At 41.5% G+C, this 15609-nt stretch overlaps 1 protein-coding gene across 1 annotated transcript in view; it reads right to left on the bottom strand.

The window, feature by feature from the left end:
* Positions 1-232: 232 nt before the first annotated feature.
* The window catches only part of LOC148148646 (uncharacterized), a 58241-nt gene continuing 42864 nt past the window's right edge, over positions 233-15609 (bottom strand). Inside the window, exons 9-11 of the mRNA XM_087993075.1 lie at positions 13499-13735; positions 8691-9107; positions 233-1159 (exon numbers count right to left, since the gene is read on the bottom strand). Of these exons, the coding sequence (XP_087849201.1) occupies positions 273-1159; positions 8691-9107; positions 13499-13735 (1541 nt within the window). The 3' untranslated portion in view covers positions 233-272. The remainder of the gene's footprint in view (positions 1160-8690; positions 9108-13498; positions 13736-15609) is intronic.

Genomic DNA, 15609 nt, shown 5'->3' with positions numbered 1-15609 from the left:
CCATTCAGTGCATACTGGGCAGCCCCATTCCCCACCTGTATCATCATAGCATTGGTAGCATTCCATCTGGAGCCCTAGTTGTTTGTGCAACTAGGTAGCCAAAGATTTGGTTAAATGGCTGAATGCCTACTTCCAAATAATATAACTGGCAGGAATTTAGCACAAGGTTACACCGAAATGCTGTTCATCAGAGGATACTCCAATCTGGTTGAAACTTCATTTCACTGTGCAACAACCTTCAGACAATGAGGGGTTTTATGGCAATTCACAGGTCAGTGAATGTCTGCATTGCTTTCTACTGATGCAGTTATTATGTCATCCTTGTAAAGGAACCTTATTTCACACTTTGTACCCCATGAATGGATGAGGAAGCAGCAGTTTCCTGTTTCTGCAGTCCCACCAGAACTCTGACCAATCTTCTTTGCAATTTCCTTCAAACCTCCATTGAAAGTGTCCCGGAGCCATGTTGCGCCAGCCTGTTTAGCAACCACTGCACCAGCTTTCTCGGCCTCCTGTTGCAAACTGGCAGGCAAGTTTGACAGCTTGAATGTGAGTGGCCGATTGCATTGAAGATACTGACCATCCCTGTAACCTCTGCAGTGAAGCCACACCAAAAAGGAAGCACGATCAGAGGTGGAAAACTGGAATACCTGCTCTACACCTTCGTCAATCATCACGGGACCCCGTATGCTCTGCACACCGTGAAACCTTGCATCACACTGATACATGTGAACTTCTTCGAAAACAAACTGGAAACAGTGTGCATCATTAGTCTTTAAGTATTCAGCGAAGGAAATGAAGGTGTCATAATGAAGCATCAGAAACAGGGGGTTGTTGTAGAAGATAGGATCAAATTCAACCAGTGACAGAAGCCGCACCTTCATACAAGAGTCAAAGGAACTGCACCCAAAGTTTTCAGTAGCCAAAACCCTTCTGATTTCCTTCCCAATGTCCTGTTTGTCCAAATGTCTTCTGTGCTTTGATATCACCCCATTGGACTGGTAGTCCTGGAGCTGCTGAAGAATTTGAGCAATTTTCAGACTGAGCCGTGTAAATTCTCTAGCTAGCAACTCCCAGTTTCCAAAGATTATTCCTTGCTCTTTTGCCAACACTACAGATTTGGGTTCCATCACTTTCTGAATGATTCTTGCTGGAAGTCCTAGAAAAAAATGGATATGGAATGAAATCTTGGAAAACAAAATGCAAAACTACCATCATAATTAATAATTTGTTCACTACTCTGTGCAATGAACGTTCAGAGTTTTATTCTGGATGAGAACAGAACTCTGGGTGAGCTGCTAGATTCCTGCTCACTGTCTTTCATCTTGTGTACTGCCTGTAGATGAAAATAGACATAACGACTTGCATTTGAAAAGTGCCTTTAATGTGAAATATCCCAAGAAGCTTCACTGGAATGTTATTAAATGAAATTTTACACTGAGCCACAAAAGAGTTTGATATGTCATTACTGAAATTGAAAGAAGCAAAAAGAGTTGAAGAGGTTTAGGGAGGGAGTTCCTTAGCTTAGGCTTTAGGGAGCTGGAGAAGATTAGAGAAAAGACACAGAGGGGCAAGGGTTTGTGGAACATGCAAACTAGAAGTGCAGCCAAGAGAGTATAAGAAGAATCAATTTTATATGTATTTAAGGCACAGGTAAGGGATAGCAGCAGATATGCAGATACAGGGGCAGAGGCAGTTTGGAGAAGATATGGGTCAGAAGCTCAGCTCATACCCAAATCAAATACAATGGTTAATTACTGACAACTTCAGACAATAGCTAGGCAACAGAATTTTGGTGGGAACTGAACATAATAGTTTTGGACTTCCTCATTAATTGAAAAAGCCTGTTTATCCAGTATCACGTGTCAGTGCTAGCAGTCTGGTTGAGAGACAGTACAAGAGTTCGTAGAATCACAGGATCATAGAGTCCGTACAGTAAGGAAAGAAGCCATTCAGCCCATCAAGCATACTCTGACCTTTATTAGAGAATCCCACCCAGACCCATACCAATCCCTGTCAACCCACATTTGCCATGGCCAATCCACCTAACCTGCACATTCCTAGTCACTACAGACAATTTAGCATGGCTACTCCCCCTAACCTGCATATCTTTGGACTGTAGGAGGAAACCGCAGCACCCAGAGCAAATCCACACGGACACAGGGAGAATGTGCAAGCTGAAGGCTGGAATTGAACCTGGGTCAGTCAGTCGCTGAAGGCTGGAATTGAACCTGGGTCTCTGGCGCTGTGAGGCAGCAATGCTAATCACTAAACCTGTCATCAACGAACAGCACAGAACAAAGCCATTCAATCCACTGTGTTTGCGCTAACTGAATAACGTGGCCACCCATTCTAATCCCACCTTTTCAGCACCTAATCTGTAGCTTTCCAGGTCACAATGAATCTCAATCTGCTCTCGAAACAATGAGTTATCCAGAACAGAAACCGATTCTTCAGTCTAACTTGTCTGCACCAACTGGACACCCCAATCTGACCGAGTTCCACCTGCCAACATTTGGCCCCTACCCCTCTTAAACCCTTCCTATTCATATACCTGTCCAAATGCCACCACCACTTCCTCTGGCAGCTTGTTCCATACATGCACCACCCTCTACGTGAAAAAGTTACCCCTTGGTCCTTTCTAAATCTTTCCCCTCTCACCTTAAACTTATGCCCTCTGGTTTTGGACTCCCCCATCCTAGGAGAAAGACCGTGGCTATTCATCCTATCCATGACCACCATGATTTTATAAACCTCTATAAGGTCACTGCTCAGCCTCTAACGCTCTAGGGAAAATAGCCCCAGCCTATTCAGCCTTTCCCTATTGCTCAAACCCTCCTGTCCTGGCAGCATCTGTGAAAATCTTTTCTGCACCCTCTCAAGTTGAACAACATCCTTCCTCACTCGTGGCTGTCGATAATCTAAATATTTTAGCAAGGCGTCCAGCAATCTCTTCTCTAGCGTCCCACAAAGTTCTGGGAAACACTTGATCAGGTCCCAGGGATTTATTTACCTTAATACATTTTAAGACTTCCCGCACCTCCTCTTCTGTACTATTGAACTCTTTTCAAGACATCACTATTTATTTCTCCGAGTTTCCGATTCCTTTTAAATGAGTTGAAGTTTTCTGCCTCAACCACCAATCTGGACAGCGAATTCCAGAAACCCATCACTCTCTAGGTAAAAAGATTTTACCTCTTCCCCTCTAAACCTGTCAATCACCTTAATCTGTGCTTCCTGGTAACTGACCTTTCAACTAGGAGAAACAGGTATTCCTGGTTTCCTGTATCTAAGCTCCTCATTATTTTGTACTTCAATCATGATTTACAGAGCTGTAGAGGTTCCCACTGTCCTGTATGGCTTTGAGACGTGGACTGTCTACAGCAGGGACCTTAAGGCACAGGAGCAGTACCATCAACACTGCCTGCATGTGATCCTGCAAATCTGCTGGAAAAAAGACGCACCAACACCAGTGTTCTCGACCAGGCTGATATCCCCAGCATCGAGGCACTGACCACCCTTGATTGGCTACAATGCACTGGGGACGTCATCTGCATGACTGACACGAGACTCTCCAGCTTCGATATGGCAGGTGAGCCCGAGGTGAACAGAGGAAGCGCTTCAGTGATACCCTCAAGGCCTCACTGGTAAAGTGAGGCATTCCCACAGACATCTGGGAATCATTTACCCAAGACCGTCCAAATTAGAAGAGGAGCATATCGAAAAGCTTTGAGCACCTCAAGACTTGCCATCCGGAAGAAGTGGAATCCAGGCGAAAACAGCGAAAGGAGTACGTTACCACACCAGTGACTACCTCCTGCCCAAGTGTAACAGAGCCTGCGGATAGATGCATTGGTCTGTACAGCCACCTGTGGCCTCATCCTGAGAGTGGTGGAGTTACCCTCCTCAATGAGAGACCACCAGTGATGATGATATTTTGTTCTTGATTAAAACACCATTTAATCTCTTGTGTTCAAAGGAAAAAAAACTCCAGCCTGTCCAATCTTTCTCATAGCTGCAATTTTCAAGTACTGGGAGTTTTCTTGTAAATCTCCTGTATTCTCTGTACGACTTTTATGTACTTTCTGTAATATGGTGGTCAGAACTGTAAACAAAAGTCCAGCAGTGGCTTAATTGGTTTCAGCATATATCCATGCTCTTGTATTCAATACTTCATCCAATGAAGGAAAACCTCTCATACGTCTTCTTTACCACCTGACCTGCCCCTGTGGACGTACACTTCAAGATTTCTCACTTCCTCCACCCCTCTCCGTACCCTCCTGTTTATTGCATGTGCCTTTGTTTTGTTTGCCATCCCCAAATACACAAGTTTGCTTTTCTCTGGATTGAATTGCATTTACCAATTTTCATCACACTCAACTAAACAGTTAATAACATACTGCAGTTGACAACTATCCTCTTAACTATCAGCTACTTGGGTGATTTCTATGTCATTTGCAAATTTCCCAATCATGCCTCCCACCGTTATGTCTAAATCATTTACACCACAAATAATAAGGAACTGAACACTGAACATTGTGGTACAACTCAAAATTGCTTTCCATTCGTAAAAGCATAAGTCAGCCATTACCCTCTATTTTCCTGTCACTAAGCCAATTTTGGATCCACCTTGCCAAAATTCCCCTGTATCTGAAGACCTCTATTTTTTCAAACTAGATTGCCATATGGGATCCAGGGGCAGCACGGCAGTGATTAGCACTGCTGCCTCATAACACCAGGACCCGGGTTCGATTCTAGCCTCAGGCGATTGTCTGTGTGAAATTTATACATTCTTCCTGTGTCTGCGTGGATTTCCTCTGAGTGCTCCAGTTTCCTCCCATGGTTCAAAGATGTGAAGGTTTCATGGATTGGCCATGCTAAATTGCATGTAGTGTCCAGGTATGTGCAGGCCAGATGGATTAGCCATGGGAAATGCAGGGATAGGGTAAAGGGGTGGGTCTGGATGGATTGGAGCGGACTCGATGGGCCGAATGGTTTAATTATTTGGTGCATCTCTTGCAGTATTTTTGGATAATGGTACAATGTTAGTAGATGTCTAAACCTCTGGTACCTTGCCTATGTCCAGTGAGGAGGAAAATGATTCTCAGAGCATCCGGTAGTTCCTCTCTGACTTCCTTTTAACAGCCTGGTTACAACTCAACCAGCCTTGGTGATTTATCTACCTTCAAGGAGGTCAGTTCCTCTAATATCTGCCTTCTCAATATGCATATTTTATCTACTACTTCAAACTTTTTTTTACTAGGAATATCTGCATCAATTACCTCCTTTGTGAAGACAGACAAAATATCATTAAGATCCTAGTCCACATTTTTTACTTCCATGCATAAGTTATTGTGTACAACTCTGATAGAATCCCTGCTGTGCAGAAAGAGGCCACTTGGCCCATCGAGTCTGCACTGACCTTCCGAACAGCATTGTCCCCAGACCCAGTCCCCCCATATTAACCCCATAACCCCACATTTCTCATGGCTACTCCAACTTGCCTGGACACTCACTGCTAGATACTACAGCGCAATTTAGGATGGTCAATCCACCTAACCTACACCTGTGGAAGGAAACTGGACCACCCAGAATGAAACCCACACAGACATAGGGAGAATGTACAAAGTCCGCACAGACAGACAGTTGAGGCTAGAAATGAACATGTGACCCTGGCTCTGTGTGGCAGCAATGCTAACCACTGAGTCACCGTGCCATCTGATAGGTTCAACCAAGTCATCCTCTCCATCTTACTATGCTGATAAAACACTGGATTTTCCCTTAATTTTACCGGCCTATATTTTTTCATATCCTCTCTTTGTTTTCCTAATCTCCTTTCTTAACTCACCCTTTACTTTCTGTACTCCTCTGAGATTCTGAAAATATTACATTGTCATAATTTCGATTTTTCTGCTTTATCTTACCCTGTATGCTTCTGGATAGCCAGAAGACACGAGATCTGGAAGTACCACCCTTTTCCTTTGTGAGAATGTGTCTACACTATATCGGTAGAAAATCACTTTCGAATGCCTTTCACTGACTTTCCTTTTAAGTAGCTATAACCAGTCCATTTTTGCCAAATTATCTCTTAGCTTTGTAAAATTTGCCTTTCCCTAACTTAGAACTGTTACTCCTATGCTTTTGGATGATGTCAGTGAGCAACAGCATGTAGAGAAAGGGATCACCAGACTATTCCAGGATGGCAGAATTTTCATAGAAGCTCAACAGTGTGGAAGCGGGCCATTCAACCTATTAAGTTTACACCGATCCTCCGAAGAATATCCCACCTAGACCCACTTCTCCTATCCTATCCCTGCATTTCCCGTGGTTAACCCATCTATCTTGCACGTTATTGGACACTACGGGGCAACTTAGCATGGCCAATCCACCTAACCTGCACATCTTTGAACTGACGGAAGAAACAGAAGCACCCGGAGGAAATCTGTTCTTAAAAGAGAAAGGGAAAAGATTTAACCTTTGTTCTCAAGAGTTTAGAAGAATGATAGGTGATCCCGTTGAACCACAGAAAAGTTTTACAGACTGATGCAGAAAGGAATCTTCCGTTGGAGTTTCAGGGAAGTGGGGATTGGGAGAAGGAGAAATTTCTTCACTCTCAGAATAGTGAATCTTTAGAATTCTTTACCCCATTGGGCTGTGGATGGTTAATTATTGAGTATATTCAAGTCATATAGGCATTAAAGATATCAAGAGACATGGGGGATCATATGGAAAATGATGCTGAGGCAGAAGGATAGTTGTGATGTGATTGAAAACAGGCTGAAGGGGTCAAATGGCCAACACTTGCTCCTACTTTCCATGTTCCTAAGAGAGAGACAATGTTAGGTTCTTGAGGACAGAAGATGTAACTGATGAGAATCAGGGAAAAAGACATTACACGCATCACCAGATAGCTTGAAACACAACCAGGTGAGAGTCGTCCCAGCCAGCCTCACAAGAGAGGATGAGCGGAGGAGAATAGTTTAGTCAGCTGTTTCAAAGGCTATCAAGGTGGAACTCAGCAGGGACAATAGTTCATACACCTCATCTTAAACTACTTCCTGGTGTCATGATTTAATGTCTTCCTAGTAAAGTTAACCATTCATGGGAATACAGTCTGTTTACTACTATCTCGCTATTTATTAGATGTAATGCCTCCCATTCAGTCCTCCCAGCCCTGGCAGTGCTGTGTGGAGTCATCCATATTACTTGCTATTTCGTTTTATAAACAGAAAGCACTGGAGAAACTCAGCAGGTCTGACAGCATCTGTAGAGAGTTAATATTTTGAGTCTAATATGATCCTTCTTTGGAATTGAAGGGGCAGGAAAGTGATATGTTTTCTGCTGTAGAAAAGAGAGTGGAAGGATCCCCATAGTAAAAGGCAAAGGGAGTGCAAATGGTAGTAGATTTATTATTTTGATTTGCTATTTTCTATGTCAGCTGTTCCTTTATTTTTGTTATATTTCTTCAACTATCACTACACTCTTTTTGTTTCATGATTTGGAGATGCTGGTATTGGACTGGGGTGTACAAAGTTAAAAATTAGACAACACCAGGTTATTGTTCAACAGGTTTAATTGGAAGCACTAGCTTGTCTTGCATTTTTATTTATCTGAGCCAGATTTCTTCATAACTGTAGACGTCAATCTCTAAATACCTTCAAACTCAAAAGTCAAAAGACACTAGGTTATAGTCCAACAGGTTTATGTTCAGTGTGATTTTTGACCTTGTCCAACCCAGTCCAACTCTGGCATCTCCACATCTGAATACCTTAGTTTAGTTCAATCTCCCACTGTAGGGAATCACTCCTCCTCCTCCTCCTCCTCCTCCACCCACCCTGCCGCTGCCCCCCTCACCAATCCTCAGCCACTATTCAGCTCATAGACAAGCTCTACTATTTCTCCAGGCTCTCCAATTAACTTTACAGACTCCTAATCCATCAACCTCTTAAGATCCACCTGTACCTAGTGTAATAGTATTTCTACTGCATTCTTGCTCACCTATGCTTGATTCTCAGTGAGCTCCATGCCTGAACCCAAACCTCTTATATCCTATTCTCCTATTGTGATTCTGTTTACAAACTGTAGTACTCATAACCTTTCTCTCCAACAGCCAAATCCAAAAACACACTCCCCTAAACATACATCAAAGCTGGATCGAGTCGGGAAGTGTGGGTGAAAGGTGAGTATGTTAACAAAATAGTGACTGCCATTCAGTCTATGTCTTTCACAATCTCAGAATGCCCCAAAGCACTTTACATCCAACCACTTTTAATATGGAAAATACCACAGTCAATTTATCCACAGCCAAGTCCCAGAAACAGCCATGATATTATGACAACATGCTCCATTTTATTTTAGCCACATTGTGGGACAAATATTGACTAGGATAGTGGTAATAAGACCCTCATCTTTCTCAAGATAGTGCCATGAGGTCTCTTATGTCCATTGAAATAGACAAACAGAGCCACAGTTTAAAGCCACATCCAAAAGATGCAATTTCAACAGCAGTTTCCTCCCACAGGAGTGTCAGATTAGTTTATGTGCTGACCTTTTAGCAAATGTGCTACATTAAGATATGTTGGATTCAATAACACTGGACTATTAAAAAGAATGGAATATAATCTGTGGTTTGATAAGAGAAGCATTGCATGCTTCCTGAAACGAGCTTTTGGAAGGAACATACTTATTACCTTTGAAGCTGGTAACACGCCTGACTGCTCGCTGGTGGCAACGATAGATACCTCTCCGTACAAGAACTGCATCAAACTCCATTGTGTCCAAGTGTGGGAAAAGGTCTCTGATAAGCTGAGCAATAAATGGGATGATCCTGCAGAGGTTTTCCACTGTTCCTTCCATCCATAGCTCACCAAATTCCTTGAGTATTGTAACATCCACAAAGCCATTCCTTTCCAGTCTCTGAAGACATCCCATAATATTCAGGGTTGATACTTCTGAAGCATCTTCTTCAACTTCAGCCAGGCAGTCCCTCAGAATAAAAAGACAGATGTTGCTGAACTGCTGTGGGAATTTTTCACTGTGGTGGTTATTAGCCAGGCCACTTTGAAGAAGCTTCAATAACAATTTTGCTCGTCGTGACAGCAATAAGCCTGAGGTGGGGAGAACAAAGAAGAGCAGAGGGTTAATCACACCCGGAAGGAAAGTTGACAGTAATTATGACACATCGAAATGTACAATTGCTTTCATGAAATAAAATTCTTGCAATGTTTGTACCTGCTGGGCATGTCCAATACTTCAAACAAAAAGGCAGAATATTATTTAAATGGTGATATATTGGAAAGTATGGATGTACAAAGGGACCTAGGTGTCCTTCTACACCAGTCAATAAGTGAAAACAGGCAGGTGCTACAAGCAATTAGTGGGGCAAATAGTATATGGCCTTCATTGCAAGAGAATTTGAGTTCAGAAGTAGGGACATCTTGCTGCAATTATACAAGGCCTTGGTGAGACAATACTTTGAATATTGCATGTAGTTTCGGTCTTCCTACCTAAGAAAAGATCTAGTCCACATTGAGGGAGTATAGCAGAGGTTCACTAGGCTGGTACAGGGAATGGCAGACTTGTCCAAAGAGGAGAGATTGGTTTGACTGGGCCTATATTCACTGGAGTTTAGAAGGATGACGGAATCTCATTGAAATGATGCAGGGAGGATGTTTTTCTCTGTTTGGAAAACCTTTTAAAAAAAGGACACCATCTCAGGATATGGGGTAGACCCTTTTGAGACGAGATGAAGAAACATTTCTTCACTCAGGGTAGCGAACCTATAGAATTCTCTACCACAGAAGGAAGCCAAGTCCCTGAATATATTCAAGAAAAAGATAACTTTTTTTTTATTTTAAATGCATCAAAGGGTATGGAGAGTAAGTGAGAAAATGGCATTGAGATAGAGGGTCACTGCAATCATAATGAAAGGCCTGACGGGCCAAATAGCCTGCTTCCAACCTTTACAAATGAAAGTGGCTGCAAAGTAAATTGCAGGTAGATAGGTTGGTGAAGAAAGTGTTTGGCACGCTCGCATTTATTGGTTAGAGCACTGAATATAGGAGTTGGAATGTCATGTTGTGGCTGTACACGTCATTGGTGAGGCCACCTATGGAATATTGCATACAGTTCTGGTTGCCCTGCAATTGGAAGAATATTATTAAATTGGAAAAGGTGCAGAAATGTGCAGTGATGCTACCAGGACTGGAGGTTTTGAGATATAGAGGGGCTAGATAGGCTGGGACCTTTTTCCTTGCAGCATAGGAGGTAGAGGGTGACCTTTATAGAGGTTTATAAAATCATGAGGGATGTTCAAAACTGGAGCGCATAGATTTAAGGTGAGAGGAGAAAGATATAGAATAGACCTAACTGGCAAGTTTTTCATGCAGAAAATGTATGGAATGAGCTACCAGAAGAAGTGGTAGATGCAGGTACAGTCACAACATTAAAAAGATATTTGGACAGGTGCTACATGGAAAGGTTGAGACAGATATGGGCTAAACACAGGCAAGTGGAAGTCATTTAGTTTGGGAAACCTCAAATTCTCTTGGCATAGATGAGTTGGACTGAAGAGTATGTTTTTGTGCTGTATGGCTCTATGACTGTGGCAGCAGGTACAGGAGACCATTCAAACACAGAGATTAAATAGGAACGTAGCGATAACAGAGGATGATCGGGGGGGATAGACACGTATATCTGCAGCTGAGAGTATCAGCTCAGAATGCAGTTTTACCTGTACAGTGCCAGGGTTTGAGACATCTGCACTGGACTAGTGAGAAATACGCTTTGAGAGGGGGGAGGATCCAATGGTCATGGTCAAGATCCATGTACATTTGGCCACAGTACTATTTCTCCCTTCATTCAAGTCATTAATGCAAATTGACAATAGTTGAGTGCTCAGCATTAAGCCTTGCTGCATTCCACTACTTATAGATTGTCAAATTGAAAATGACCCATTTATCCACACTCTCTGTTTCATGTTAGTTAGCAAATCCTCTGACTGTGCTATTATGTTACTCTCATACACATTAACTCTTGCTTTTCATAGCAACTTGCTTTATGGCACCTTATTGAATGCCCTTTGGAGATCTAAATGCTCTAAATCTACTGGTTCCTCATTATTAAACTTCCATATTACAGCCTCAATTACTCTAATAAACTTGTCACACACAATTTCCTTTTGATCAGTTCATGATGACTTCCTGATCTCATCATGATTTTCTCAATATGTTGTTATTGCTTCCATAACAAATTGTAGCATTTGTCCAATGACAAATGTTAAGCTAACTGGCTTGTCATTTCCTGCTTTCTGGTCCCTTTCTTTAGTGAATTAGTGGTATTACGTTTGTGGTTTACCTATTCTCTGGGATATTACAGAATGGTGGCTTCACAGGGTACTCCTGTGGCACAGCGGTAGTGCTCCCACCTTTGATCCCAGGTTCAAGTCCCACCTACTCTGGACATGTATCATAACATGACGAAGCAGGTTGATTAAAATATGCATAACCAATGCAGCACTTCCTTTAAAACCCAGGGATACAGGTCATGAAGACTTGTTAGCTTTTATACCATTAGATTTCCTTGTAATTTTTTTTATTTGGGATGATGACTGTTTTAAGTTGCTATCTCTCTTTTGCTCCCTAGCTTTCTACTATCTTGGGATGCTTTTGGTGTCTTCTGATGAAAAGATAGATTAGATTAGACTACCTACAGTGTGGAAACAGGCCATTTGGCCCAACAAGTCCAAACTGACCCTCCAAAGAGTAACCCACCTGGACTCATTCCCCCTACCTTATATTTACCCCTAAATAATGCACCTAACACTATGGGCAATTTAGCATGGCCAGTTCACCTAACCTGCACATCGTTGGACTTTGGGAAGAAACTGGATACCCAGAGGAAACCCATGCAGACACAGGGAGAACTTGCAAACTCCACACAGACAGTTGCCCGAGGCAGGAATCAAACCCAGGTCCCTGGCACTGTGAGGCAACAGTACTAACCACTGAGCCACCATGCTACCCTTAAGGTACAAAGCACTTACTCAAAAATTGTGGTTAGACTTCAACCGTGGAAATATACACTTCAGAAAAGATGTGAAGGCTATGGAAAGAGTGCAGAGGTTTTCTGTGATGTTACTAGAGATCAGGAATTTCACTTAGGAGGAGAGGTTGGAAGTGTTAGGAACAGAGAAGACAAAGATGTTACCTAATACAGGGTTTCCAGAGGATGAGGGGTTCTGTTAGAGTAGATAGACAACAACTATTCCCTTTGATAAGTGAATAACCAGAAGTTAATAATTTTAAGATCATGAGCAAAAACTTGTGCCAGCTAAATCCATACATTATTTATTTTAAAGGGGAGCTGCACAGGCATCTTAGAATGAGGAACTGACAGCGCTATGGACAAAAATAAATGATTTGTGGAACTAAGCACTGCTGCACTTACAAAGATTTAGTACAGAGATGACAGGCCCAAATGATTCTCAGTACTTTAAGTTTCTGTGAACTTAAGCAAGTAACATACCTTCAATCAGACATCAAGATATTAGAATTCTCCAATGAGATATTTAACACTGCTTTTTCAACATTGTGCATCTGGCAGATCAAAAAATTATTTAATTGCATTTTCCTCAATCACTTAAGTGACTATAAAAAAACCAAGTATTAGCTTTTCAGAGTTTAGAAGGACTGAAACCTTCACTCCAGAGATTTGAGCCTAATACTTACATTGTTCTTACATGCAACCCTGAAGGTGTGTTGCATTGTCAGAAGTGCTGTTTCTTAGAAGAGATACTAAACTGGTCTCTCTGAATTTCGTGTATTTGAAATCAAAGGGAAGATAATTCTTAGCTAAAATTTATCTTTTAATCCATATTACGGAGACAGATTATCTGGTTGTTTATCCAGTTTCTGTTTGCCATGCTCAAATTAGTGTTTTAGATTAGATTTTACATTAGATTCCCTACAGTGTGGAAACAGGCCCTTCGGCCCAACCAGTCCATACCGACCCTCCAAAGAGTAACCCACCCAGACCCATCTCCCTCTGACTAATGCACCTAACACTATGGGCAATTTAGCATGGCCAATTCACCTGACCTGACCTGCACATCTTTGGACTGTGGGAGGAAACCAGAGCATCCAGAGGAAACCCACGGAGAACGTGCAAACTCCACACACAGACAGTCGCCCTAGGCTGGAATTGAACCTGGGACCCTGGTGCTGTGAGGCCGCAGTGCTAACCACTGAGCCACCGTGCCGCCCCAACATTATAACATTATAATAGTGACTACTTTTCAAAAGCACTTTGATGCTGTGAAGTTTTTTGGGACAGGTAGCTGTAGTGAAAAAGACACAATATAAATGCAATTTTGTCTTTTCTTTTCACTGATGCTTACACTCCAGGCATAGCATTCAACAAGGAGGGAAAATTTGAACCACATACAAATGTTGTAAAACACAGACTTTTCAAAAACGGAGTTATGCATATCTGATCTTACGATATCTATCAGCAGTAGCCATCCTTTGCCTGAGTCTCTCCGCATCATTAGTTTTTTCCATGAAGGTGTGGATCACTGCAGCGAGCTGATGAAAATCTTCAGCACTTTCAAGCTCAAAGAGACAGTCCTGGACAACTTTCCGTGGTAGTCCCAGCAGTAGACCAAATTCACAAACATTTAATGACATTTCCCTGCCGTTTTTCAACTGAAACAATGTCATTGCCTCCCTAACAAGCTCTAAATGAGAAAAAAAAGCAACATTTTGTATCAGTTTAAGGGTGCATTAGTTGAGATCTGGGTTTGAACCATAATAACAGAAAGTATTGGCTGAAATTGCTGGCTGTCAGAATCCTATGTGATAAAGTCACAATGTGAATGGGCTTATGTTATCCTAATCCACTAGTTATTGGCATTGAGTTTTCAGCCTATTTTACACAGACCACAAGACATACTAGTTACAACTCAGGTTGGATTGACATCTTTTGCACCATCACAGAGTTCCCAATAATTATGCATGTGTGAGGAGATTTGTGAATCTTGTGATGAAGGTTGGCAGGAGTTCTTGCAGCATCAGAAGCTTCAGGGGTCAAAGATCCTGGCAACATATTGAAAAAGCACTTGGATACCCATCTGTTCCCAGCTAGGAACACCGCTTGGGCTCTCAGAATAGATGCTGCAGCTAAACATTTTGGCCTTTCCCCAGTCATCCTGCCACTCTTAGACTTCCAACCTTGGCTCAAACAAGTTAGACCAGTTCCACCAGATTTCAGTCATGTCGTGGCATAGGCAAACATTCCCCAAAGAGGACAATGGAGCAACTATTCATTCCAAAGACCAGAAAGAAGTATAATTTGTCACATACGTGCTTCTTATGTATAGATGACTTTCTGAGTGCATGTATTTTTTGTAAGAAGGCTTTAATGCAGCTGGGAAACTGAATTTTGCCAAGGTAACCTATTAATGTTTCAAATGCATGTAAGTGGCTTCCAGAATTACTGTTGGAAAGCTTCACCTACTTTTAAAGGTTGGAGAAATTAATGGCAAAGGTTCATCCCACTATTGAATTCTGAAATTTGGCCTCATGTTCAATTATGCTCCCCCAATTGCATCCCTTTTATGCCATGTGGAACACAAAATATCACCCATAATTATGTACAGTAATTATGGGCATTATATATAGTCCTTTACTCTGTAACTGGCTATGCCACGCCAGATCACTCAATGTTTGCTGCATCATATAGAAAACCCAAAATATAAAGGTTTCCATTCCCAAAGCGGGAATGTCACATCTTCAGTAATTCAGAGAAAGAAATACTATCAGAAAAATAAGATCAAGAAAACTGAAATAAACTGGTATAATTGATTATGATATAGGTGAATAGTTAATACAAACAATATTTAGGTGAATGGTATATATAATCACGTATACAGTTGGATAAAATCATTAAGTCGATTAATGCAATTATGTACTATCATTCTGTGGAGCACATGAAGAAGAGTAAGGCCTTCAGCCTATCAAGCCTGTTCAATTACTTTATAATGGCTAACTAGATGAATATGAACAAAACAAAACTACTACAGACTTTCATTATATAGGTAAGTAAATCAGTATAGAATTTCATTATGAAGGTCAATAAATCAGGAGAGATATGGATAATTAAGTCAATATCTAAAGCAATATTTTATAGCTCAATGGATCAGTGTATGTGGGTCATTAAACTAGATGAACGTGAAATTACATCATGATGAGAGGATATAATCAGATGTAAATGAACAATGAAAACTTTATGGGTGGATAAGGACATAAGACTGTGTATACAGGCTTATAAACAGGTTTCTTGGTAGTATTAGTAAAGTGGTCAGCAGTATAAATGCAGACATTAGGAAAAACTTGTAGCAAAGAAAGAATGTTTGTTTTTATTGGGAGAATTTAACTTTCAGGTAAATGGGATGAGTTCAATTTATGTCAGAAAGGGTTTTTTTTCAATTTGCCTGGGATAGTTTTCTGACACGGACAGTCCCCAGGTTGTTAACAGGTTCCATTCCTGAGTCAATTCGTAACCAGTTTGTGCATAAGTCAGAACACAATGCACGACAATATAAAATAGTCT

This window comes from Chiloscyllium plagiosum, unplaced genomic scaffold, assembly GCF_037043375.1.
Source record: "Chiloscyllium plagiosum isolate Xiang-an unplaced genomic scaffold, Cpla_swu_hap1 HiC_scaffold_12, whole genome shotgun sequence".
Lineage (NCBI taxonomy): Eukaryota > Metazoa > Chordata > Chondrichthyes > Orectolobiformes > Hemiscylliidae > Chiloscyllium > Chiloscyllium plagiosum.
This window is presented reverse-complemented; position numbering and strand designations above follow the sequence as displayed.